Source organism: Phytophthora infestans, genomic scaffold, assembly GCF_000142945.1.
Source record: "Phytophthora infestans T30-4 supercont1.4 genomic scaffold, whole genome shotgun sequence".
NCBI classification, from domain to species: domain Eukaryota; phylum Oomycota; class Peronosporomycetes; order Peronosporales; family Peronosporaceae; genus Phytophthora; species Phytophthora infestans.
Window position 1 is genome coordinate 4,008,985 of NW_003303755.1, and position 24,600 is coordinate 4,033,584.

The window sequence follows — 24,600 nt, forward strand, 5'->3', positions numbered from 1 at the left end:
ATTATCGTCCTCAACATCTTCTAAAGATTCTTCTTCACTTACTGGATGACTTGAAGTCATTGACACCTCGCTATTCGCTTCAGGTGATCAACGTGCCTACCTATTGCGATCAAGAAAAAAAAATAGAGCTGAGACTGCGTTTCAAGCTTAAAAAAGGTTTTGAACAGTAGATAGCAATCGATCCAGTATGCCCATGCAATTCCGAGTCAGAGCACATGAAGATATCCCGACGAAGAGCTTAGGAGGTGCACCTTTCCAAACCGATGATAGTTACGACAATGGGAAGCCAAATGGAGTGGAGACAGAGTGGCATATCCGACCAGGGGAACTGCAATCGATCCGTCAACTTCAGCAGCTCAAGACTCATACACAAGTGGAATTACAGCCCACAGCAAATCAAGGACAGGTCAAGTCAGTAAATTCAGCGAAGAAAACGGTGGTTGATACAGGATCGAAAAAGATGAAGACAACGCTATTGGACTTGACACCAGAGCCGATCAACTACATCAAATTGCGTCGTACAGAGCACAGTAAACGCGCGTCTATTCGAAACCGAGGTGCAATTGCTAGTGTGGTCGCTCAAGAGATCATTGCACCAGTTACATCCCCTCCTCGAGTTACTGCAGCCATTCCACGTCAGGAATTTCAGATGCCATGTCCCAGTCCACCTAAATGCCTTGTTCCAGATGTACCGGCACTTCTGCTTAAACTTGAGGATCAACCGAAAGGCCGAATCGACACCAAACCACTCGATTCAGCTACTTATTCTCTCGCTCGTGAGCAACATCGAACGCGTCTTGAAGCAATCCAGGAAGACACGAAAGTCCACGCACTTCTCGCTGATATTCGGGCCTCCAGCTTAGCCAGCGTCTACAAATTCACGCCACTATTCAAGCTCTATGCTCGTCGACGACTGCGTTCACGATGGCACGTTTGGCGTGAATACGTAGCATGGCATGATGAAGAACAACGACGCCTCGAAACTCTTGCTCCGTTCGCAGTTCACATCCAGCGTGTGTTCCGGTTTCGCAGTCAACGTTGGGCTCGACGTCGTCGGAACTTGCAGGCTTTATATGCCCAATGGGAAGCCGCTCGTACGGTTCAATGCTGTGTGCGCAAATGGTTAAACCGACGAGAACGCTTACTGAACCTCACAGTCCTGCACGCAGCACAGCTTCAGGCTGCATGGAGAGGTCGAGTGACTCGAAAACAAGTAAAACGAGATCTCCAGACTCGATTGAGACTACTTCTCGCCTCCATTTCTCCAACTGGGAACCTCCATCGCTTACACGAAATCGCGCGTGGAGATCGTAGATTAGCCACAAAGTTGAACGCCATGCTGGTTCTTGTCACGGAGACACACGTCGCTGTCGAAGTATCTCGAGGTCAACAACGAGCCCCGAAGAGCGCAGCCATAGCAGCTCGAAATGCTGCTCGTCCAGTCGAAGCCACACGTCGACAGCTCTTCCATGCTGTCCATGAACTGCGTCAACTTGTTGCTAAACGAGAACAACAATTACAAGCAGCCAAGGAGAGATTCTTGGAGGCAAAACGAGCTTGTCATGAACAGAAGCGTGAGGCTCATGAAGAGATTTTGAGGAAGGAATTGGCACAAACTACCGATAGATTAGCGCAAGCTCGTGAACGTGAGCTGATGCATCGTGTAGAACTGGAAATGCGCGAGTTTATGCGATCTCTGCGTACACTTGAAGAGGATATGAGGATTCGACAAACGCTTAAACGCAAACGTCGAGAACAAGAAGAGAACGCGCTCATGTTGATCGAGGAGTATCAAACGCGGTACGTTGTGGCGGAAAATCAACGTCGAGAGCTTGAAGCTCGTGATCGACTGCTGGAAGTGTCCAAGCGCGAGAAATTCTTCCAGGAACGAGCACAACGACAACTACGAGACATGGAAGACATCATGCGGATAGACGCAGAGAAGAAGGACGAACTGGAGCGTCAACGTTTGATAGACCGTGAAGAAGAGAAAACCCATTGGGCTGACTTGTCTAAAGTAGCGAAGATCGAAGCACAAAAACGTTTAAGACGACGAGAACAAGAGGAAGAGGAAATACGATGGCGTTTAGAAGCCGAGCACGACGGTGAACGAGCAAGATTGAGGGAGAATGAACATCTGAAGGAAGAATTACGCCGGCAAAAGTATGGAGAGATGAAGAAGGAACAGAAAGAACGAGAACTAATGGACGAAGCTGATAAGAGCAGTCGTCGATGGCATTTCGCTGAGAAAAAGAACGCTGCAGTCGAACATTGGGAAGTGAAGCGTGAGAAGGAGAGGACCAAATATTCTCTTGATCCGCTACAATTCGCAAAGGTGGAGACGCAGAAGGCACTTGAGGAGCGTCAACGTCGTGAGAATAATTTAATGCGTGATGAAGATTCACGGAGCAGAAATGTCGAAGAGAAAGAGCGCAAAGAAGCGTATTTCAAGCTGTGTCGAGACAGAAAACGTCTTCGAGATATCGAGCGCCGACGTGAAGCTAACGAGACTGCGATGATGCGAATTGAAGACGAACACGACGAGATGATCAGGAGAATACAGCAGAAAGCTGAGGAGTACAGGAACACGCTCGAGCAGATGCAGAAAATGGCTTACCAAGTGGCCAACAAGCAGAAAGATCGACTACAAGAAGCGAGAAACCGTACACTAATGTACGACGAAGAGAATCAACAGCGACGAGTTCAACAAGCGCAACTGCAACTTGATCGTATTCTTGAGAAACACGAACGAGAAGCCATGGAGGAGGAAGGCAGAAGAGCTCAAAATCTGGATACACTCGAGGCTCGCTTGCATGATAAACGCGTTAGAGAGAAACGAAATATGCATATGATGCGAGAAGATGCTATTACGATGGAACGCCAGGCCTGGGAAGATGAAGGTACGCAGCTGGAGAAGTTACTGTGGTCTCCTCAAGAAGCCACAGCGCTACGTCACATGGTGGTCGACTATCCTCATTTTTTAAGATTAAATGTCGAAGTATTCATGGAGTTTGTTGAGAAGTTCAAAGGCCACCCGCCTCTCGATCTGGACTACGACGCCGTTAGAGCTCACTTGGCGATCGAACATACCCTAACGGAGGATAACATTCCTCCAAAGAAGAGGAAAGCACGTCGGTTTTTCTACCACGAGTTTTTCGACAAGGACCCCATCATGGAAGAGATTTATCGACGAAGATTCCCACAGCCCGAGCCACCGACAAGTGGTCCTGGAAGTACGAATCAACAGACTCGTGACCGCTGGAAAAAGGTGGCAGCTCATTTCTTGGGGCGGTCGTGGGGGTCCGAAGCATCTCGACGAGGCTTTTTGCTCATGCAGAATGGAGAGTACGCAGCGGCTTGCAAATGTCTTCTCGAAGCTGTTCACAGCATGCAGTACACTCGATTCGAGGACCCTTCTGCACCTTGTACGTATCAGGATGTCCCTCCTGCTTTGCTACGACAACTCGGACGATGTCTTCTCAAACATTATCAAGCCTGTTTCCAGTGGGATTATCTGAATAAGTCCTTGTTCTTCTTCCAGAAGGCAAGTACGCACTTAATGTTCTTGAGTAACCCGTCCTTCTTACAAGAAATCGCCTTCGCCCTTGAACTCAACCGAGACTACAGACATGCTGCTGAAATACTGGGCGGGGTCATCCTGTGTTTTCCTCGCTATACTCGACTGATAGAGGTTATCTTCCGTGCTGGCATTGTTATGATTTCCTTAAAAATGTTTCGACAAAGTCGCGAGTATGTTCTCCATACAATGGACGCTTCGCCTTTCGGCTGGAAATCTGTCGATATCGTGCTTCTAGCTGCTCGAATCATGGAACTTGAGGGCAAATCTAGTCGAGCACTGTGTGCTGTAGCCTACGAAGACGCGTACCGGAAGGTCTTGAGAGGATCTCAACACTACGTGTACTCAACTTGGCAAGACTGGATCAAAGCTCCCGAGACATGGCGAGAGCTTGGAGACCGATACTTAGAACGTCAGGAACTCGTCCTGGCAAAAGATGCCTATCTGGTGATGAGGAAGCGCCAAACACACAAATCTTCCGAATTGACCTCGAAACGCAAAGCTGTAATGGCTGCGCTTCGACGACAGCAGACCGACAAGGAGATACCTGTATCGATGTTTGACGACTCGGATTGGATGCGTTTGAGCTGCGCCTTCGCTCTGCTGAATGACCGATCAAAAGCCGTGACTGCTATGGGAAATTGGCTTCGTGTAGGCGGGGGATATCGGGCTCGAGTAGCGGAGCGCTTTCATCGTTGGCCGCTTGTAAGATGGAAGCTCTTGACTGGAATGACTGTACCTGCGAAAGTTACGCAATGGCTGGACGATCAGCAAAAAGCGAAGACCGAAGCGGACACTCAGCTTCGATTGGAGCGTGCAGCCAAGCGACAAGAAGCTCTTCAGCAGCGTAAAGAACGTTTATATCTCAATGCACAGGCCTGGGAGCAGCAAGAAGAGAATACGCAACAATCGAATGAACCAAGTCAACAAAATGCTTCCTTCATTGCTACTAAAGGAACCGCACAAGAGACTGAAGAGGACGACACAATTGTCGTAAGGGGGAGTGCTAGAATTGATACTGAAGACACTACTTGAATACTTCCGTGCTCTTACCGATCACGGCGTGACGAACTACACTTGTGATTTGATCTAAGATCGGATTCGGCAGGAAACTCCGAGTCGTGGTTTTATTGGCGTCAGGGTGTTCATATTCCAACGACTTGGCTCCCAACACCAGTCTGGACGTGCTGGATATAAAACATCCCTGCCACTTGTCCACGTCATTCAGCGTTGGAGGCGTCAGCTTCACGGGGATCCCATTTTCCTCACAGACGTCCAGCACTAGGGACCTCACCGTTCCCTTGAGAATCCCCTCCTCTGCTGTATACACTGCTCCATCCTGGATCGTATAGAAGTTCGTTTGCGAGCCTTCCAGTAAGTGTCGAGTCACTGGGTCCATGAGGATCACTTCCTCCATATCTGGCGCCATCCTGTCATAAATAGCCTTCCGTTCTTTCACCCAGGCCGAGTCTTTCGCCGCAGCATTATGACGCGGCAGACCTGCCACTTCCAGCTTCACCATTCCGGAACGTAGCGGAGGTAGAAATCCCACATGACAAAACACGTCTGTGTCTGCCAGTACTTCCCCGTCCACCTTGTCACCCTCGGTAGGACACACCAGTACATTGATCTTGTACTCTTGATTCTTTTGTGCCTCGTATAGCCCCTTGAACGCTGTCATCGCAGCGACTATAGTGGCCTCGGTCCTTGGTCTCAGCTCCTTCTCCACGGCACTCGGAGTCAGCTGCTTCTCACTCTGCATGGCGATCGTAGACTCCACTGCAGCAAGCCGATCAGCCATCGTCTAGTATACATTTTAGTATGCTGTTATTCAAGCCACGGACCTAGACGACGAATATGCGCTTCATAGTCGAAGATCTTGGTCTGCAGCACGGTGCGCGCAGTGGTGTAGGCGCCGCGTGGGTGAGTCAGTAAGAACGCGGTAGCATCCAAGTCACACGGGATGGCAAATCCGTTCTTGGCTGCGGCCACCAACAACTTCTTTTCTACTTGACGAGCTGCCATCGACAAACCTTTTCAGATTGCTAATTGAAGCTCTCATTAACCCAAAACTGAGATAAAGCATACTAGTAATTAGTAGTATTTTTGTTTTATTTTCTTAACGAACACAAAGAATTCAGCTTTCATTTACGCCTGTGATTCCATGCACATGGCTGCAGCAAAATGATCGCATGCATATGAAATTAGTCGGTCTTCATGGTCTTGGGAGCCTTCTTTGAGCGCAACATAAATGGCAGCATCAGCAGCACAGCAACTGCAACCATCGTCACGGAACTATGTCTCTGCATGATGGACACAGCAGCCGTCCATATCCCATTCGAAGCGACATCAAGGAAGAAGAGATCTGTGTCCTTATGCCCGAAAACGTTCTTGATGTAAGCTAGAATTTCCTCCTCACGCAGTCGTGCGGGATTCAGGTCCAGCGGCTCACCATCGTTCACATAGCAGTTGGGACAGCTTTCCAGCGTCGACCACTGGTGGTACTTCAATACCTTGTTGACCTTGTTGTGCATCTTCCAGATCCAAATTGCCACGGCGCGAGGACCCTCCGCGTCGCTTTCTGCCAGCTTTTCGAGCAAGCTCTCCGGGTTGGTCAGCATAAAATGTCGCTGGCACTCCTCGCAGCTGAAAAAGTACTTGACGAACAGTCGAATCGCAGTCATGATCTCACTGGGCTTCAACGCCGTGTCTGACGGGATATCGCTCACACTAATCGTATGGAACAGCGTCCAGACACCACACGTGTACGTCGTGCAGTACGCCCAGTTCTTCTTCTCGCTTGATTCAAATAAGCTCGCAGGGAAGCTGGTTGTCGTCGCGTTCTTCTTCCACTCGGTTAGAAGTGTGTTCCAATCGTTCTGCTTCCATTTGTTCTGCTCCTTTATTATATCTACCAGCGACGATAACGCTACACGGTTTCCTGCCATCGGAAAGGACTTGGCCAGTGCTTCGACCCACTTCACAGCAGCGTCGTATCTCTCTCCTTCCAGCATTGTCGTGCCAACATAAAATCCGTTCTCAAACGTGGACACAGCAGCGATTCCTGCATCGTGCAGCCTCTTGTACTTCATCTCCATGCTCAAGTCATTTAGCTCGTGCTTGGCAGTCTTTGAGGCCTTCACAATGTTAGGGACAGTGCCCATCTCACAACCATTGTTGACTTTCTCGATGTGTGCATCAATATTGTCGGTGTTGGCGCTGATTTTCAAGCCGTGTGCCTCCATTTGCTCTTCCACCCAGGCGATGACTGTGTTGGTGTTTTTACGATTCTTATGAGGCATTTTAACGGGTTCCGTGCTCTCCGGTGGTACATGATCCAACTTAATTGTAGGGTATCCCGTAATACCCTCTTTGTTGCACACCTCGCTGTTCTGCGTGCAGTCCACGGCTGCGATGTTGACGTTGGCGTTATCGGCGTAGAAAGCTGCGGCTTTCTCCCATGCTCGAGCAAATTGGCGACAATGCGGGCACCAGGGGGCGTAGTAGCCCACGAGCCACACTGCATCCAAGTCTGCGAGCATAGCAGCGTGGTCTTCGCTATTGAGCGTGCGAACCTGGCATTGTTCCGTCGTGAAGAGTGGACTGTTGTCGCGTGGCTGGCGTGCAGATGCTGCAGCGGTCAACGTTGCTGCCAGAAGCAGCGTCTTGACGGTCATTATGGAGGTGTCTGCAAGTTACTGAAATATTTTCTCTATGTCTGACACGCTCAGCTTCCGAGCTTTTTGATACTGTCAAAACCCAGACATGCTGTGGCGAACGTCTAGCGTAGTAGATACGCATCAGCTCGGCTTCAAGGACACGTTCCATCGACTTCATATCGGTTTACACAGGGTTTCGTACCTAAGAGCGTGAGCCAAAATGTACCGGTCCTTTTATTTAATTGACCGAATTTTTAAAAGAAGAAAAGAAACACTTGAATATTTATTAACCTATCTGTTAGATTATGCAATGTGATCTCGCATCATATTCCTCTTTCGGTCAAAGCCTCGGTGCCTTCTCGTTTTGTAGGCTACTCCGAGCAACGCGAAGAATCCCAGAACCATCATCATTGCGCTAAAGCCTTGCGTCGACGACCACAGTGCAACGATTGTGCCGTTGTACGCGGCATCCATTGCATAAATCTCCTCGTCATCGTGTCCATAGGCGCTTGTTACATACGCGACAATCTCGTCCTCATAGAGTCGCACCGGATCAAGCGATATTGGCTCACCATTTTCCACGTAGCAGACTGGGCATGCTGTCTTTGACGGCCACTGCTGCTTCTTGAGAGCTTTATTCACTTTGTTGTGCATCTTCCAGATCCACATAACAACAGCATGGGGCCCTTCCTCGTCACTCACAGCAAGTTCTTTAACAATGCTTTCCGGATTGGACGACATGAAATGCTCCCTGCATTCTTCGCATCCGAAAAAGTTCTTGACATACAGCCTAATAGCTGCCACGGTCCTGCTTGGCTTCCACGGCTGAGTCGCCGATTTCTTGCTGACTTTGACATCACTCACAGTGATACTGTGCAACAGTGACCACAATCCGCAAGTATACGTCTTGCAAAATACATAACTCTTATCCTCACTTGACGTGAACAGATTAGCTGGAAACGTCTTGTCACTCGCCGCCTCCTTCCAGTTTTTCAGCAATATCTTCCAGTCAGCATGATTCCAGTGATTACTTGTCTTCATTGACCCCACCAGCATAGCCAGCACGTGTCGGTTTTTCTCCATCGGAAAAGACGCCGCAAGTGCTTCCACCCACATCAAGGCCACATCGTACCTTTCGCCTTCCAGTACATTAGACCCCATAAAGAACCCGTTCTGAAAGGTCGATACCGCTGCTATACCCGCGTCATATAGCCGTTTGTACTTCATTTCAAGTGACTGATCGTTGTACATTAGCTCCCCGTCGCCGCCTTCCACAACGCCAGCATTTCTAAAATTCTTCAACTGCGCTGCTAGTTCCTCCACATTCACGCCAGACTTAATGCCGTGCTCCTCCATAAGCCTCTCAGCCCAGTCAACTACTGATTTGCTGCCCCTTGCACCTCGTGCCATCATCACCGCCTTCTCTGCATCTGCCGGTACATGGTGGATTTTCACACCAGGATAACCGTGGATGTTTTCATTGTTGCAGATCTCGCTGTTCTGGGTGCAATCGACAGCCCCTACTTGTACTTTATCGGTCTTAGCGTAGAAGTTGGCGACACGTTCCCACTCGGGGGCGAAGTGTCGACAGTGTGGACACCACGGCGCATAATAATCAACTAACCAGACGATGTCAGAATCCTTCAGCATTGTGTCGTAGTTCTGCGAGGAGAGCGTGTGCACTTGGAACGACTTGGTGAAAAGAGGGCTGCTATCATGTTTCATAAGCGAGAAGGCCGACGTCGTGGGCAGCAACAAGAGGAACGCAAGCGTCCAAGACATGACCACCAGCTCCCGCATTGGCAGTATCTCTTGTCGAAATTGCCCGCTGAAAACTTACGTTACTGTAGATGTAGTAGCTTTACAATTTTGTGGTTAAAAATCCTACACACACATACAGACAAACCCCTTTGGAGTAATATCCCCAAAAGTTATACCCTTTAGATTCTAAAGTAAGGAGTCACTGTTAGCTCTATACCGGTATTATGGGTTATTTCCACAGCTACAGCCCTGCAACTCTACGCAATGTGGTCGCGTGTTTTCAAAACTTTCATTCCTGCAAGGCGGTGCTTGTGCTGCTGGAATATCGTAGCGAATATCGCTATTAGCAGAGCGACTGCAGCCATCGACGTGAATCCTCCAAGCGTGAGCCATGGCGTTGTATTAGTAGCGTGCTGTCCAAGTTTCAGATTGCCATCAATCTTGTAGACACTTTTGACGTATGCAACGATATCTTCTTCGCTCAATTGCGCGGGGTCTAACGACGGCGGCTGATCGTTGGCAAAGTAACAGTTGGGACATGACAAGTTTGTTGGCCATCTTGGTTTGCTCAGGACCTTGTTGACCGTGTTGTGCATGGTCCAGATCCAAAATGCTACAGCGTCAGAACCATCTTCGTCCCTGAGTGCAAGTTTCTCAATCAAACTCTCCGGGTTTGCTTTCAAGAAATGACGTTTGCATTCCTCGCAGCCGAAAAAATGCTTGACAACGAGACGGATAGCAATCATGATCTCGCTCGGCATCAGCTGACCGATACTATTCACAGTTAAGCTGTGAAACAGCGTCCATAGCCCGCACGTGAACGTCGTGCACAAACTCAACTCATCTTTGCTCGCAAACAAATTCGTCGGATAGCTTATCGCATTGGCTGAAACTTTCCAGTTGTCTAGCATTGTGTTCCAGTCCGCCTGCTTCCATCTGCTCTGCTTCTTCATCATATCCACAAGAAGTACAAACGCAGCACGATTCTCCTTCGTAGGGAAAGCATTCGCTAGTGTTTGCACCCACGTTACTGCAGCAGCATATCTCTCCCCAGCTAACTCCGTCGTGCCCATAAAGAATCCATCCTCGAGTACAAATAATGCTGTGGTTCCTGCATCCTTTAATCTCTTAAGCTGTATTTCCGCAGACCGATCGTCGTACAATGGTTCGACCGGGTCTCCAAACTTGAATTCCTTCTTCTTCAGATCGTTACGCATGGTGTTCTTCGGGTACACCTTGTCAACATCAATTAACGGCCCCATTCCGTGTTCCTTGAGTGTCTCCTCAATCCACTTAGCTACGTGTCGGGCATACACATGATCATCATGGGGCATCTCGATGGCTTCATTGGCATCAGGCGGCGCGTGGAACATCTTGACGGCGGGGTACGAGTGCACGTCTTCGCGACCGCAAATTTCGTTCTGTTTCGTGCAGTCCACTGCACCTAGTTGGATTGTTTTGACTTTAGCGTAGACGTTGGCCACCTCTTCCCACTGAGGGGCGAACTGGCGGCAGTGCGGACACCACGGAGAGTAAAAATCCACAAGCCAAACGGTCTGTGTGTCGTTCAGCATGGCGCCGTAGTTGTCGATATTTAGAGCGCGCACATCCTTGGAGGTAGTAAAGAGCGGACCACGGTCGGGACGCATAGGACCGAATGCTGAGGTGGGTGTAAGCCATTCCGACACGACCAGCGCCGATGCCGCGTAGAGCAAAAAAGCTCGTGCCATGTTCGACTGAATACGTTGCGCACGTCTGCTAAACGCACAGCTAAGCAATAATCGGCTCTTCATCTGTGGATTCAGATTGGCTCCTCAACTGTAGAATCCAGAGCCGGTACAAACCGGTTATTACCGCAATCAAGCTCGAGTGGAAGGCGAAAGGGGAAATAATTCACGTTTAGTGATCACATTTCCTTTCTCAGTTGAACTCGCGCATAATCTTAGCCAGTTGTAAACAGCGTTTTCGTTGAGTGAGGCCAGGTGAGCTCAACCTCAACTCATGCCACAATCCCATCATTTAAGTACATTTACCAGTATAAATCCTTAAGAGATAGAATGGAAAACCTGGTTAGAGCTCGAGCTATGAATAGAGGGACCATTTCATTAAATTCCCCGGACTACATACCCAAGTCTTTGTTCTGATCTCTCTAATACATCAAAGATGGTTTAACTCGGGCTACGAATATTATCGGAGCAGTTATCTGCTGGTGCGCTGCTCTCTCCGCCTATGGCTGCAGCGTCAGCTCACACCCTTCCTCCGAAAACGTTTCTACTTAGTCGTCGGAGTCCTTCAGTAACACCTGCTAACTCCTCGACCAAGTGCTTCCCCACCAACTTCCTCTTCGGGTCAGCCACAGCGTCCTAATAAGTTGAAGGGGCCGTGAACGAAGCGGGTCGCACGCCCAGTGTCTGGGATGAAATCTGCGGTAGTGGGTTGTTCCCAACTGTGCCAACGTCGACGACGACTTCTTCCACCGCTACAAGGATGATATCAACACGATGAAGAGCGACGGATACGGTTCGATGCGATTCTCAATCTCGTGGTCGCGTGTCATGCACTGGAGCAGCACACTTCAGCGTATGCAGCCGAATCGCGATGGTTTGGCGTTTTATCACTCCCTGGTGGACGGACTCGTTGCAAGCAGGATTGGGCCCTTGTTGATGCTTTTCCATTAGGAGATGCCCGTCAAGCTGTATTCGCTGGTGATTTCCTTAACTTTACGATCCTCAAAGACTACGCCGAACTCATTCTGACCGAATTTGGTCAAAAAGTGAAGTTTTGGTCGACGATCAACGAGCCGCTTTCGTACATGTACATCTTCTACATTTTCGCCGTAACAGACAGCGACGAGTACGAGGCTGCGCTTAATTTGCTGCTGGCTCATGCAGAAATGGTTGCACTTTTCCGAAATCTCCAAAATCAAGGAAGCGTTCCTCTCAGGATTCGGTATTCGTATGATGCAACTGTGCCCTCAGTTGTGAGTGCTCCAATAATTATGTGAACTTCCCGGATAATATTGGCGACAAGGACGTGTACTAGGTCCCATCAACGTATCTGAATCGCACTGCTTGTACCGCCGCTAAATGGTACGCGAATTCAGCAACAACCGGATGCTTTGAGACGGAACCGGAGGATAAGAAGCGGCTGAAGTACTTGTAAGTATTTTCGGTAGCTGCACTCATCAGTGGTGGGTGTCGGAGTTGGTTATCTTTCATTTTAAAGTTTGCGAACGACAATAAAAAAGTGTTCCTATCGTATTGATAGTGACGTCGGTAACTTTTGAATTAAAATTCATGTTGATAGGGCTGAGTGAGCTTGTTGCGATACCAGCGTCGCTAACCAGTAAAACATCCTCGGACTTTTCCAAAGGGAACCGAATACCACAGCCATCGTCACTGGCGCAATTCGCGCCATACACTCACGCCAGATCCTCCACTGCCCACGAAAGACGACCCACAGTAAGCGAATACACCATGCAAGCTTTGACAGGTCGACCAACTCCATTGACATCACTTGGATCTACTTCGAATGCGGCTCCCTCACTGCGTTTTCCAATACTTACAACGATCGTGAACATACTCGAGCGTTCTTTGCAGGACTGCAGGACTTCATCCGCGTGAAAATAATTTAAGTCCACAGTCAGGTCTTCGCTTTCATCGTCATTCAAGCAAATGGTGAGAGCTTGAACTCGTGGGTAGGGTCGTCGTTGCCCCACTTCCCGTGTATTTCTGCATGTTCGGCATCAGACAAACCTCACGATTACACAGGACAGCGTTTATCATCTGATAATATGGATTTGAGCTGGACGAGTTGTCGTCTTGAAAGCTAAGCATTTGCAGTGAAATCTCGATCGTTAGAGCATCGAACGCCGTTGTCTCGAACATAACAACGTGCGAAAACGCCAACTTCGCCAAGTTGTCCGTGGTACTTGCGTTTTCAGCTTTATCGTAGTAGCTGACAGTAGCTTCGTGAAAATTGCTCAGGAAAGAAGAATCACCGGAGGAATTCGTCGTCAGGTTCAAGTAGTCTGCCACAACCCAGGGGGATGGTAGTGAGGATACGTTTACAGAACTCAAACTCCATATCTCAATGCTACTATTCCACCACCCAAGAAATGTAATGCTGACAACCAAAGCGTACGCTGCCAGGTTGGTTGCGATAGACAAGATCATAGGAAGATCTTTATCGGATGGAAGCTTGGATGACTCAGTGTTCAATGGAGTTGAGAGTGTTGATGTGGACCTTAAAGCTCTTGAGAGCGCACGTTGTTGCCATATTCGAGAAAGAAAAATGTAGCTGGCAATGACATTCCTGAATGGATACTGGTAGTCATCAGTTCGGTTGCACCACGTCGGAGCTTCCTCTGTTGGTACCAGCAGCGTACGCATAATGGTGTTAAGCACACTGTTTCCAGGTGTACTCTCTCTAACCTAAGAGTCAAATGTCGTTAACAACAACCAGCGGTTGAGAAACCCCGTGGTCACTTGCACGTTGAGCGCATTCAGCCCGGTGTTCAGCAGATAACCCACGACGGCAATCGCTGTTAGATTTGCTTTGGTTTCGGTGGTGAACACTGGATTCCGTTGCAAAACAGAGGACAGCGACAGAGGCCAGCTTACTTAGCAATACAGTATATCCACAGGTTTCAACAGTCAAACCACCAGAAATGGAGTTGTACTTGTCCAGCAGGCGATTTTGCCCGTCATCATTCAGTTCAGTCGATATCAGGGGGCCCACAAAAGCTCCATTGTGCACGAATGACAGTATCGCTGCAGCAAGCACACCAGCCAGTGCCAATGACCCAGCAATCACGCGAAATCGTTGCACTGGGGAACTTCATCCGTTAGCGCAGTTTTCAGGTCCAACTCGTTGTTCGACTCCTTTGTGTTCGACATATCTTTGCTTTTAACTTCGCAAAATGAATAATGGCATCAGCACCGCATTGCGTTTTAATAGTTGCACGAGCGATGGGTACATTTCAGAACGCAGTTTACCCATAGGCTTTGCCCCGGGCCAGTTTGCGCGACTAATGAGACTGATGAGAGCTGGCCCATAGCTCTAGGAAGATTTTGAAGCCATAGCTTTTAAGGTGTTAGGCTGATGCATCAGCTGTAGCCAATTTACATTCCACTCCACACGCCAATCATGAACTACAGGTACATTAACGGTATCTCCCGACGAGACGGACGGCGTCTTTCGATCGAAACCCTAGGCCTGAAGGTATTGGACAAAGCAGTTGCGAAATACTTGAGGTAGTTAATTTTGTATCTCTATAGATAAATCCTATAGTAAAATACCTCTAGCAACCAATTCTTTTCGCCAACTCACCAGTCTCTGATCGACAGCGAGCACTCGCAGGCCCCCCCCCCGTAGAGATTGTTTGGAAGCGTCTAAATGGACGAGTACACGCGTGATGATATTGCGAATTCTTAAGAAATTCATCAAGTGGTGACAGACATTATCACAGACCACGCCGCTGCGCGCCCTTCCAACACCGTTAAGCAGTACGCTCCAAAACAAGCCGAGTTTAAAACGTGGTGTGCAGGTAAAAAGTATTTGGATGGCTGTATTGTCACTGAAGGGAAAGTTTTTGAAAATGCACGTTATTCCTCGTGGTAACAAGCGCCAGAAAACCAAAGCTGGTGATGCTAAAGCTCTCAGTTTAGCTGGCGTTGAAGCTAATGCCAAAGCTGTGATAGATCTGTACAAGTTGCAGCAGGCTCTACTTCTAAATAGCCATCCACATCCACGTGGGAAGACCTATCACGACCTATTCGACACGCTGAAGCGGTCGGAAACTGAGCGCAAGCGAAAAAACTACGCAGATCGAGCGCTGGGTACCGTTCTTGATGGATATAATGTCGAAGACATGGTTCAACTCACTGACTATTGGTTGTCTCAAAACGACGGTGTTTCTTTGCGTGATCGTGTGGATTTCTTTTTGGGGCATGCACTTCTTGCACGGGGCGAGAGTCGCCGCTTTATTGAATTCCCTGATATGTTGACACTGGAGCTACCGGATGAAGGATCGCAAACATGCACGCCACTTGTGATCATCATGAATCGAGGCAAAACTAATCAGCATGGCCGCATCGAGTACGGGGCAGCCATGCGATGTAAGAACGTGAATGTGTGCCCATTGAATGCTGTAGCGCTCCATCTTTTTTGGCGCTGGCAAATTGATTGTGAACCATTTCCCGATTTTACATGCCGCGAAAGGTGGTACGATATCCACCTCATTAATGGTGGTGACAGAACGAAGGAGATTTCGTACAACACCCAGTTAAATCGTATCAAGCGAGCTTTCGCAGCGTGTGGGATCGATTCAACCGTTTGGACACATGCTAATCGAGGATCGGGGGCGAAATTGGCGGAAACATTTGGTGCTAGTGAAGAACAAATTCGGCGTCTTGGGAGGTGGAATGCAGCGCGGATGGAAGGATGCTATCTTACATCCCTACCTAAAAAGGCTATGCGAGCCTTGGCTGGATATCCGACAAAGGGTGGCGGCTACTGGCTGCAGCGAGGTTCTGCTACTCCAAGCGCTGAGTTACAACAATTGGTTTACCCTGAGGTTGAGGCCGCAGTTAAACAACTGGCTCAAAGCTCGACGCGTGAAATTGCTGGAGCTGCCTTCATTCAAATGCTCCGTCACATGCGAGTGGTCTTTCTCCAAGACTCTGTGGTGCTGAGGCGGCAGTATCCCAATCATCAATTGTGGAAGCACAGTTTGTTTTCCACTGCAGAGTACGCATCCTTTGATCAGGAACTCTATTCGTTGATACCAGCGATTACACAGCCTGAAACAAAATCGCTTGCAGTTGTAGTGCCTCAAATTGCGGACGTGCTGAAGAACGGAATGGAATCTCTACACGGCAAGCTGGATGCGCTAGCAGCGGGGATAGATACACTAAAGGCTCTCTCAAACAAACGGCTTGTACTCAGCTGGGAAGACAGCACCTCAGGTCATGATCCGCTGCAGTCAGCAGTAACGCAGCCGCCCTTTACATCATGTGCAATTCCGCAGTCACTTCAACCTCGTAATCCAAAGCTGAGCAGATCAATCTCGACGGTTGTGGACTTGTGGAAAGAGTACTCTGTGGGGCTTGCAGGAAACATGTCAATTTCGGAGGCAAATGAGAAGCTCGGGTCTAAATGGCGGAAAGACCCGACAGAAGCTCGCTTCTATCTCCGGCGCAAAAAATACTATGATGCCATCACAAAGACAGCTGCTACGCATAACATTTCTCCAAACCAGGCCGCGGAAAAACTTGAGTTGGCGCGGAAGGGTGACAATTTGTCCCTTAACGCATTCAGCAGGAAGCTAGATACCTACACAATTCAGTTGTAATGGTACGTGACTTAGACATCGACTGTTCAATCTGTTCTGAACACAAATAAAAAAGATTGACCGGTCAGTTTAATGTGAAAATGGTGCTGTTGATAATAAACTGACTGGTCAATTTATTTAGAGCGTGCGTAAAACAACAGATCAGACTGTTTTGAACTGATTGACCCGTCAGTCTATTCTAGCAACCAATATATATAGAATAGACTGACGGGTCAGACTATTCTGAATAGTCTGAAAGGTCAGTCTATTCTGCTAATCAATATAGTCAGAATAGACTGACCAGTCAGACTATTTTGAACCTCGACAAGACTAAAACAGACTGACTGGTCTGACTATTCTGAATAAACGTATATTAAAATAAACTGACCGGTCAATCTATTCTTGATATCCATTCAGATTGGTGTGACCACTCATTGTTCTCACTCTCGTTTAGGCAAAATCAATTCCCAAGCAGTGATCCGCGATGGCGCGTACTGAGACTCCCGTTCGAGAGCGGATAGCAAAACTTAAAACGTGGCGAGATCACTCCGATTGGAGCGCAGGCAAAGCCGCTAAGGAGCTAAACGTGCTGAAGCCGACGCTTCTATCATGGAAGAAAACATATTGGCATAAACTCGATACTTATGAGCCTGGGGACGCCAAGCGCGAAAAGGGAGGCGGGCGTAAGCACAGGATGGAAACGTACGAATGGGCAGTTATTGAGTATTGTGATACCTGCGCTCGCGAAGATGGAAAGGTGAAGAGGGAAGATTTATGGTGGTAATGCGCCTGTCTCATCTGAGAGCACCTCACGCAGCGCCGAGCAATTCGTCGGCAATTATGAGCTTCGGCCGCGGACAGACCAAAATATACCCATGGTGCGGCTCTCTGGCTCTGGCCACGCAAACCAATCCCTTAACACGTCGGAAGCGCGCTTAGCGGGGGTGGTTGACCCTGCTCCTGTCGCAATTCCGCTATTTGCGGATGATTTGGAGAGCTTAAAGGAAGGCAACATGGTAACAAATGCGGCTGCCGACTTTTGCATTGCAGCGTATTTTGAAAAAGATAGGCTTGTGTATTCGGGCACGTCAGCAATTTTTTCGGAGATTAATTTCGCGTATATTGGTCGAATGGCTACAGAACGGAGTGCTGATGAAATAACCCGGCAAGCTAATTGGATTTCGCACACATACGTGATCCTTCCGGTTGTGATGGGCGACCACTGGAGCTTTGTGGTAGTTGAGCGCCCTCTTTCCAGCGAAAGCACCCTCATATACCACGTGAATTCATTGCGGGGTGGTCATGAACCAGACTATATTTTTGCTGTGATCGAATGGTTTCTAGTTAAGGCCATAGCATCTGATACCAGCGGCACTACTGTAACAACCACGTACAACTACGTCACGAAGCCTCGTCAGGCTAACGTTGTCGACTGTGCAGTGTACGCACTCCACTACATGCATGCCGTAATGAAGTTTATTATCAAGCATCGTCCAGAATCGCTTCTCGAGCACATGCCGTCGCTGACGACAAGCACATTCAACGTAAAGAAGGCTTCGGCTTCGCGAGCCAAAATCCTCTCGACACTAGCGAGCTTGCAAGCGCAATAATCATCACGAATGTATGTTGTAGTTTTTATACTTTAATACATGTTCTTGCGTTACAATCTTTCCAGCACGCAAATATTACAATGGAATGCACGATACTGTCAAGAAGATATAGCCGTGTCGTGACCTCTCAGTCCGTATATAAGTGGGGTCGCAGGCGTCTGAAAAATTACGATTCTTGTATCAGACGCGGTCAGACACCCCCCGTGAGATACCCCCTCGGTATTTATGTTTGTAACGTTAGTTTTGAAAATTACGTTTTTTAATGAATCCCGTGTCATGAACCCACAGTACCGTAGTTATTCGCGCTCCAGCAATACATGTACACAACTGAAGTACTTCCTTCGTCCGAAAATATAAGCGGGATGGTTCAAAACCAATTTTAAAAACAGAAAAGCATTAGTTGACAGGACGGCCCTCCTTCACCAGTCTCATCCTATTCATTCTGTGTTTTGGTCGTGCTACAAGACATCGCTGTCCGAGCTACAGGGTACTGTACAACTTGAAGTATCAGACCCAAAAGATGATCACGCATATCTTTACTTGTAAAACAAAATAGTTTGAAAGGGGTCGTCACAGTGGTTTTCAAACCTCCGAAAAAGAGAACTCATGTCAACCGAGAAGATCTCAGCGCTCATTGATCATCCCCTCGCTCACAATTCACAAGGGTACGAGTAATGCAGCATCAACCCCCCTGGTAAAACAATAAAAAGAAAAGAAGAAAGGAATCAGCCAAAATCTTAAGTCAGACATTGACTGCATTTCTACAGTAGTGGAGCTCTATCACTTAAACGTCTCATCTTATCTTTCAGTTGCGTACACACGTGCAGGAACTAGATCTCCAAAACCAGCTCGCTGTTCAAGAGCATTTGCTACTTGCAGCAGACGCTCCTCCGTCTTGCGCGCACCCATGAGCTGTAGTCCGAGAGGGTAGTCACCATCGCTCGTCAGAGCTGCCGGAACCGAAATGGCAGGCACGCCAGCCATATTCGCAGGTACAGTCATGACATCGTTGAGATACATACTGACTGGGTCTTCCTTCGCCTGCTTGTTATGGACAGGAAATGGACCTGAGGGCGTCGTTGGGGTCAGCAAGACATCGACGCCTTGCTCTTCGAAAACTCGCTGGAAATCCTGTCGAATACGTTGGCGCAGAATCACGCCTCGTTCGTAATAGTCACTCATGGCTCCAGCGGACAGTACAAAGGTGCCAGATAGGATACGGCGCTTTAGTATCAGAAACATCGTTAGTGCACCACCACACTGAAGAACAGGTCGTTAGCTTCCTACCTGCACTTCTTCTCCAAAACCCTCCGATCGAGTTCTGCAGTATAAGTCATGGAGGGCATCGGATTGGTCTTCTTGCGTCTCTAATACTTTGTCCTTGGCCCTAACGGAAGATACAGTCAGACTTTTTATCAAATACAATGAAAGAAAACAAAATACAAGACACCGGCTTACCTGTAGCCGTAGCGAACGCCATCATAGCGAGACAGATTAGAAGATGCCTCTGCACAAGCTAGAATGTAGTACGCTGGGATGCACAGCTTCGTCGTTGGCAGCGACACGCTAACAGCCTGAGCTCCTGCATCACGAAGCCAGGCGACACCTTCGTCCCATACGTTTAGGATCTCCTCGGGCAGCTCTTTAACGAAGTATTCTGCGGGAACACCCACTCGAACACCAGTCAGGTCGACTTTCTTGGACTGCTGTGATGCCTCCACTGTGTTTGTGCACTGCAGCAGACAAAATGAACATCAATTTCATGACAAAAGCCAGCATAACTTCAACTTACCCAGTTTCCAGGCAGCGCGTCGGTCATACAGGTCGAGTCCATGTGATCAGGACCAGCAATAGCTTGGAGGACAGCGGTGGCATCTCTATCGCACCACACACGTCATTAACGTGAGCTCTCGCACATGTACCACTTCTTTTACAGTACACTCACCCGACAGATCTAGCGAAAATACCTGGCGTATCAAGAGAACTCGCATACGAAATCATGCCGTGACGCGACACACGTCCGTACGAAGGCTTCAGTCCGACAATGCCGCAGTACGCAGCAGGCTACCACAACAAACCACAACATCACATCAATGACGACCCACCTTCATCTCCTCCACACACCACTCACCTGACGCACTGAGCCTCCCGTATCGGATCCCAGAGCAGCAAAGCAGCATCCTGACGCCACCGCAGCTGCACTGCCACCAGAGCTTCCTCCAGCTACGACCGCCTTGTCTCTGAGATCTTTGGACCAAGGGTTGATGGTGGCTCCGAATTTGGAATAGAGTGTACCGGAGCCCATGGCGAATTCGTCCATGTTGAGCTTCCCAAGCGGCACAGCGCCCTGGTCCAGCAGCCTTTTAGTGGCTGTCGACTCGTACGGAGACACAAAGTTCTCTAGGATCTTAGAGGCAGCTGTGGTGGGCACATTCTCCATGCAGAACAGGTCCTTGACGCCTATGGGGATACCGTCCAGTAGACCGAGAGACTGACCAGCTACACGTCGTTCGTCTGACGCTTTGGCAAGCTGCAACGCGCGCTCGAAGTCCGTGGATACAAACATATTAAAGGCGCGTGTCTTTTCGACCTGATGAATACAGGTCTGTGTAAGCTCCACGGCCGAGACGTCACCGGAGGCGAGCGCCTTTGACGCGGACAGCAGAGTCTTGCTGCACCAGTCGCTGACGCTACGGGAGCTCGAGCTATGCCATGCTGACTCGGACACTCGTGCAACTGACCTATGAGGATAAAGTGAAGTAAGAATGGGGTCTGGTGGTTGCTGTATATTGCTACAGACAGCACGCACCACCGCGAGATGCCAATGCGCATCATGTCGACCGCACAAAACGCAGATACTACTACTGTACTGTAGTAGTTATGACAAGTATGAAAGACGGCAGGTTTTTGTTATCCTCCACTTTTTGTCATTTCTAAATTGATGACAAATCGTGCGTATTTTGCGTCACTTTTTACCTGTAAAAAATCAGAGGTTTTTAGCTAATCAAAATGTTTTTACGCTCCAACTTTTGGCCAATCCACGTGGATCCCCTGTTCTGGCTGGCCCCGGGTGAATCGATTGGTCGAGGTCTCGCTGAGCCGCCGACGCCGCCATTCTCCGCCATCCCATTATTTCCATCGAAGAAGCGGAAAAGGTTTGCGCGATGACTATGACAGCCTGTAATAACAAGCAGGGCAATGATAAACTAACCTGATGGTGCCGCAATCTCTCAGATGTCGAGCGATACCCTTACGTGGCTGCTGACCAAGAACACCTCGTCCTTCCTCGTGAAGCGCAACGGCAACGAGTTTGCTCGCGAGAAGTTCAACCTGCTGAACCGCAACTGCCGCAAGTACTCGGGTCTGGCCTCCACCAAGGCCGTGGACATCTCGATCTCGGACAAGAAGGTGACGCTCACCACCAAGATCGAGAAGGCCACCAAGAAGCCAGCCAAGGCTCAGAACGCCGTGCCTCTCCGCAAGGGTGCTCGCGGTGGTGCCAACACTATCCGCGCCAACATCTCGCGCAACTACTACCGTCGCGACCTGAAGAAGGCCGCTCTGGCCAAGTGGTCGCGTCTGTCGACGGTCGCCAAGGTCGAGCAGGGTGCGTTGCTGCAGACATCATTTATTACAGGACTATTCAGGTTCAGGTGGCTCAAATACTGTTTATCTTTGACAGGTGTCCTCCAGAAGAAGGCCATCCGCAGCCGTCGCGTCAAGGCGTAAGCGATTGGATCTATCGTCAGCCGCTCTTGGGCACGTTAGGAATAATGACAGGGAATAGAAGTGCAGGTCTGCGACCAGAGCTTTTACTCCCGTGAAAATGTATGAGGTCTCTCATTGTCCTCTTCGTGCGTTTATTGCCTTGATGGTACTATGTTTTTGATCTGGATTCCGGATCGCGAACAGCCACCCGTCACAGATCAAAAGTCGCTTGGGAGATGCCGTTTTTAAGATCATTGGAGGTCGACAGCAGTCACGAGCTACGCAGCTCCAAAACTCTCATCGGATCCAATGCACCGACCTGCGACGTTGTGATCTCGGGCGACAACATCTTGGAGCTCCATGCACTTCTCAACTTGTCTGCAGATAAAGCGTCGGCCAAGTTGGTGCCGTTCTCAGCCACAGCGGCTGGTGTCTGCTACGTCAACGACGTTGTAGTCCTTAAAGAAGGGACTGTCGTCGTGCATGGAGATCGACTAGCCTTTGGGAACCCACACAACGTGTTTCTATTTGAACTCACTCCTCACCCACAGGTGACTGCACTGCCACAACGGTCGGTTGAAAAGTCCGAAGAGCATTCAGTTGATCAAACTTCCAGTACTACTGGCAATCGAGCCTTTCGAAAGGCGTTGGATACTCTGCGAGGAGATCGCAGAGATTGTACCCCCCATGCATCTGTGAGTGCCTCCATTCAAAACAATCTGCTATCAACACGGAATCAAAGCAGCATATCTTCGTATGCGGATTCAACTGCACCGTCACTAATGTCCAAGGGCCAATTAAGCAAATTCTTAGTCGAGGCTTCATCTGATTCTCTGCTTAGTGACTACGTGGAACGCAAACTCAGCCAACGTCGTAGTAGACAGTCCTCTCTTGCAAATTCAAACCATATTGAACGTACGAGGCAAAATAAAACGTCAAGTAGTAGTGTACATGTACGACAGTCAAGAAAGCAACGAAACTTCGCAGAAGTGGAAAAACTACGACTTTCTCAACGAATTCGAGACGTCAACGATGTAAGTTGGACGTGGATAAAGGACGTTCAATTATTTAATATTGTTTGACGAAATTTGTTGTGTAGGTTCTGAATGGAGACATGGAATTCCAAGAGAGCTACCTGTCGCCATCTTCGAAAAGATCGAGACGTCAGTCTCTCAACAGAACTCCTTCGGATGTTGATAGGAGTGACGATGACAGTGAAGACGACGAAGACGACGAGCTACCAGTAATGATCGAGAGGGTCAAACCTCAAACACCGGCAAATCTCTCAGCCTCGATTCAGACGGAGCATTCAGATCAAGAAAACATCTTAAATCCTGATGAAGCTGAAGAGCGGAGTGATCAGCTTGACTATTCACTCGAAAGTGAGGCAACTTCAAGCCAAACGTACAACCCACCAAAAGCTCGTAGCTTCTTGTCGAAAGCGATGGAGCTAGGATTCAACGATCTCACCCGCTCACACTCACGTCCGATCAATACAGCTCGACAAGAAGCCGCGAAAACTGCGCTACAGGAGGAACTCATTAAGCAGGCGATCCGACGCAAGAAGAACGAAATCATAAGTGAAACATTCGTGCGGTGGGTACGAGGTCTTCGAATTCAGAGTCGAAATCGCGAGCGTACAGCTCGACAGCTCGACGAAGTACGAACAGCACTCGGGAAACTGCGTCGTGATCAGTATTTTATTCGCTGGCGAGACTTCGCAGCTTTGATCAACCAAGTGCTAATGTGTCGCTTAGAAGCATTCCAACAGCGTCGCGAGTGGCGACTAGTTCGGAAATGCTGGTCATCTCTCCGCCTCAGCATCTTATCGACAAGGCAGCGATCAATGCTGTTACGAGGACTTGTAATCAAGAAAGCGGTCCTGAAGAACCATGACGCATTCCGACGGTGGCAGCAATTCGTCTTGAAGTGCTCGACGCGCAATCAATTGGGCGACGTGCAGCGTGCTGAACGTCTTAAGCTCGATGCTCATCTGGAGCGAATGTCTGAGCGTCATTACAATCACAGAATCGTACAGCCATTGCTTACTCAGATCCTGCGACAATGGAAAATGACTGCAGATCGGTTTAAGAATCAGCGACAGATATTACGAAGAGTCCTTGTTCATGGCACTTCGAAGCTGACTCATCGAGCTCTGAGAAAATGGATAGAAGTTACGATGATTTCGAGGTATTCGCTGGACTTGAAGAAGCGAACCGAGCAGGAGATAAAGAGAACTACCGATCGTTTAACGAGCCAGCACGACCAAGCGCAATTGTCTTTACAAGAAAGCAATACTCAGCAACTCCAGAAGCTCATGGTCGCAATTGAGAAGAAAGACCGAGAGTTAGAGCAACTGAAGCGCCAACAACGTGCTGAAGCTCTCGAGAAGGTAAGTTGACGCCACAAAGCCTCTGTTACTCTCCAAAATGCATCGGCTTATAAACGCATTCATCACAGACCGCAGCGAAGAAAAAAATGGAAACGGATCTTCACAAATTCTTCGAAAGTGCAATCGTCAAGGTCAGTGCCAACTTGTCCCCAGCGAATGTTTCTACTTGTAACATTATTGAGCCTTGTCTTGCTTCCCAACAGTGCGATGACAGAATTGCACAAGCCAGTGACCAGCTCGAGAAGCTGCTCCCAAACGCGGAAAACGACGTTCTTGGTGCACGATTTAGTGCTGCCCAGGTGTGTAAATTGAACTGACAGCCCGAATAGGTACAGCCCCCTGCTAATCTCACTACATTTTGTGCCATTAGTTCCTTGTCGACTCCATACTCCAGCAGAAGATTCATATCGCCAACGAGAGTACTCGTTTCCAAGAAGCAGTGCAGCCATACGTTAAATATTCACCTGCTGACGACCCCATGTCAGAGCTCTCCTCCAACGGCCGCTTCTTGTACGATATGATCCAGCAGGTACGCGATCTGCTTTTCTCTTCTTGCCCTC

The 24,600-nt window shown here is 48.8% G+C and overlaps 9 protein-coding genes across 9 annotated transcripts; 5 read left to right on the forward strand and 4 right to left on the reverse strand.

Annotated features, from left to right (window-relative positions):
- Positions 1–649: 649 nt before the first annotated feature.
- Positions 650–4,574, forward strand: PITG_03908 (uncharacterized protein; the record flags this gene model as incomplete). Its single annotated transcript, XM_002906897.1, has 2 exons — positions 650–4,433; positions 4,501–4,574. 2 exons carry the CDS (start codon positions 650–652, stop codon positions 4,572–4,574), a joined length of 3,858 nt encoding a protein of 1,285 aa, XP_002906943.1.
- PITG_03909 (thioredoxin-like protein) lies at positions 4,492–7,306 on the reverse strand (the record flags this gene model as incomplete). Its single annotated transcript, XM_002906898.1, has 3 exons — positions 4,492–5,356; positions 5,422–5,595; positions 5,997–7,306. The coding sequence occupies 3 exons, from the start codon at positions 7,252–7,254 to the stop codon at positions 4,605–4,607; spliced, it is 2,184 nt and encodes a 727-aa protein (XP_002906944.1).
- A 233-nt stretch (positions 7,307–7,539) lies between these two features.
- Positions 7,540–9,018, reverse strand: PITG_03910 (sulfhydryl oxidase, putative; the record flags this gene model as incomplete). Its single annotated transcript, XM_002906899.1, has 2 exons — positions 7,540–8,472; positions 8,515–9,018. 2 exons carry the CDS (start codon positions 9,016–9,018, stop codon positions 7,540–7,542), a joined length of 1,437 nt encoding a protein of 478 aa, XP_002906945.1.
- A 236-nt stretch (positions 9,019–9,254) lies between these two features.
- Positions 9,255–10,571, reverse strand: PITG_03911 (thioredoxin-like protein; the record flags this gene model as incomplete). Its single annotated transcript, XM_002906900.1, has 2 exons — positions 9,255–9,750; positions 9,796–10,571. 2 exons carry the CDS (start codon positions 10,569–10,571, stop codon positions 9,255–9,257), a joined length of 1,272 nt encoding a protein of 423 aa, XP_002906946.1.
- A 927-nt stretch (positions 10,572–11,498) lies between these two features.
- PITG_03912 (uncharacterized protein) lies at positions 11,499–13,026 on the forward strand (the record flags this gene model as incomplete). Its single annotated transcript, XM_002906901.1, has 5 exons — positions 11,499–11,517; positions 11,676–11,977; positions 12,040–12,155; positions 12,597–12,674; positions 12,984–13,026. 5 exons carry the CDS (start codon positions 11,499–11,501, stop codon positions 13,024–13,026), a joined length of 558 nt encoding a protein of 185 aa, XP_002906947.1.
- Positions 13,027–16,814: 3,788 nt separating this feature from the next.
- Positions 16,815–17,940, forward strand: PITG_03914 (uncharacterized protein; the record flags this gene model as incomplete). Its single annotated transcript, XM_002906902.1, has 2 exons — positions 16,815–17,032; positions 17,700–17,940. 2 exons carry the CDS (start codon positions 16,815–16,817, stop codon positions 17,938–17,940), a joined length of 459 nt encoding a protein of 152 aa, XP_002906948.1.
- Positions 17,941–18,738: 798 nt separating this feature from the next.
- PITG_03915 (glutamyl-tRNA(Gln) amidotransferase subunit, putative) lies at positions 18,739–20,775 on the reverse strand (the record flags this gene model as incomplete). Its single annotated transcript, XM_002906903.1, has 7 exons — positions 18,739–19,164; positions 19,228–19,327; positions 19,399–19,673; positions 19,733–19,817; positions 19,886–20,004; positions 20,072–20,659; positions 20,746–20,775. 7 exons carry the CDS (start codon positions 20,773–20,775, stop codon positions 18,739–18,741), a joined length of 1,623 nt encoding a protein of 540 aa, XP_002906949.1.
- Positions 20,776–21,029: 254 nt separating this feature from the next.
- On the forward strand, positions 21,030–21,801 carry PITG_03916 (ribosomal protein L28, putative; the record flags this gene model as incomplete). Its single annotated transcript, XM_002906904.1, has 3 exons — positions 21,030–21,095; positions 21,175–21,547; positions 21,623–21,801. 2 exons carry the CDS (start codon positions 21,175–21,177, stop codon positions 21,667–21,669), a joined length of 420 nt encoding a protein of 139 aa, XP_002906950.1.
- Positions 21,802–21,884: 83 nt separating this feature from the next.
- Positions 21,885–24,049, forward strand: PITG_03917 (uncharacterized protein; the record flags this gene model as incomplete). The annotated part of the gene is made up of 3 exons (XM_002906905.1): positions 21,885–22,682; positions 22,748–22,785; positions 22,852–24,049. The coding sequence occupies 3 exons, from the start codon at positions 21,885–21,887 to the stop codon at positions 24,047–24,049; spliced, it is 2,034 nt and encodes a 677-aa protein (XP_002906951.1).
- Between the last annotated feature and the right edge of the window lie 551 nt (positions 24,050–24,600).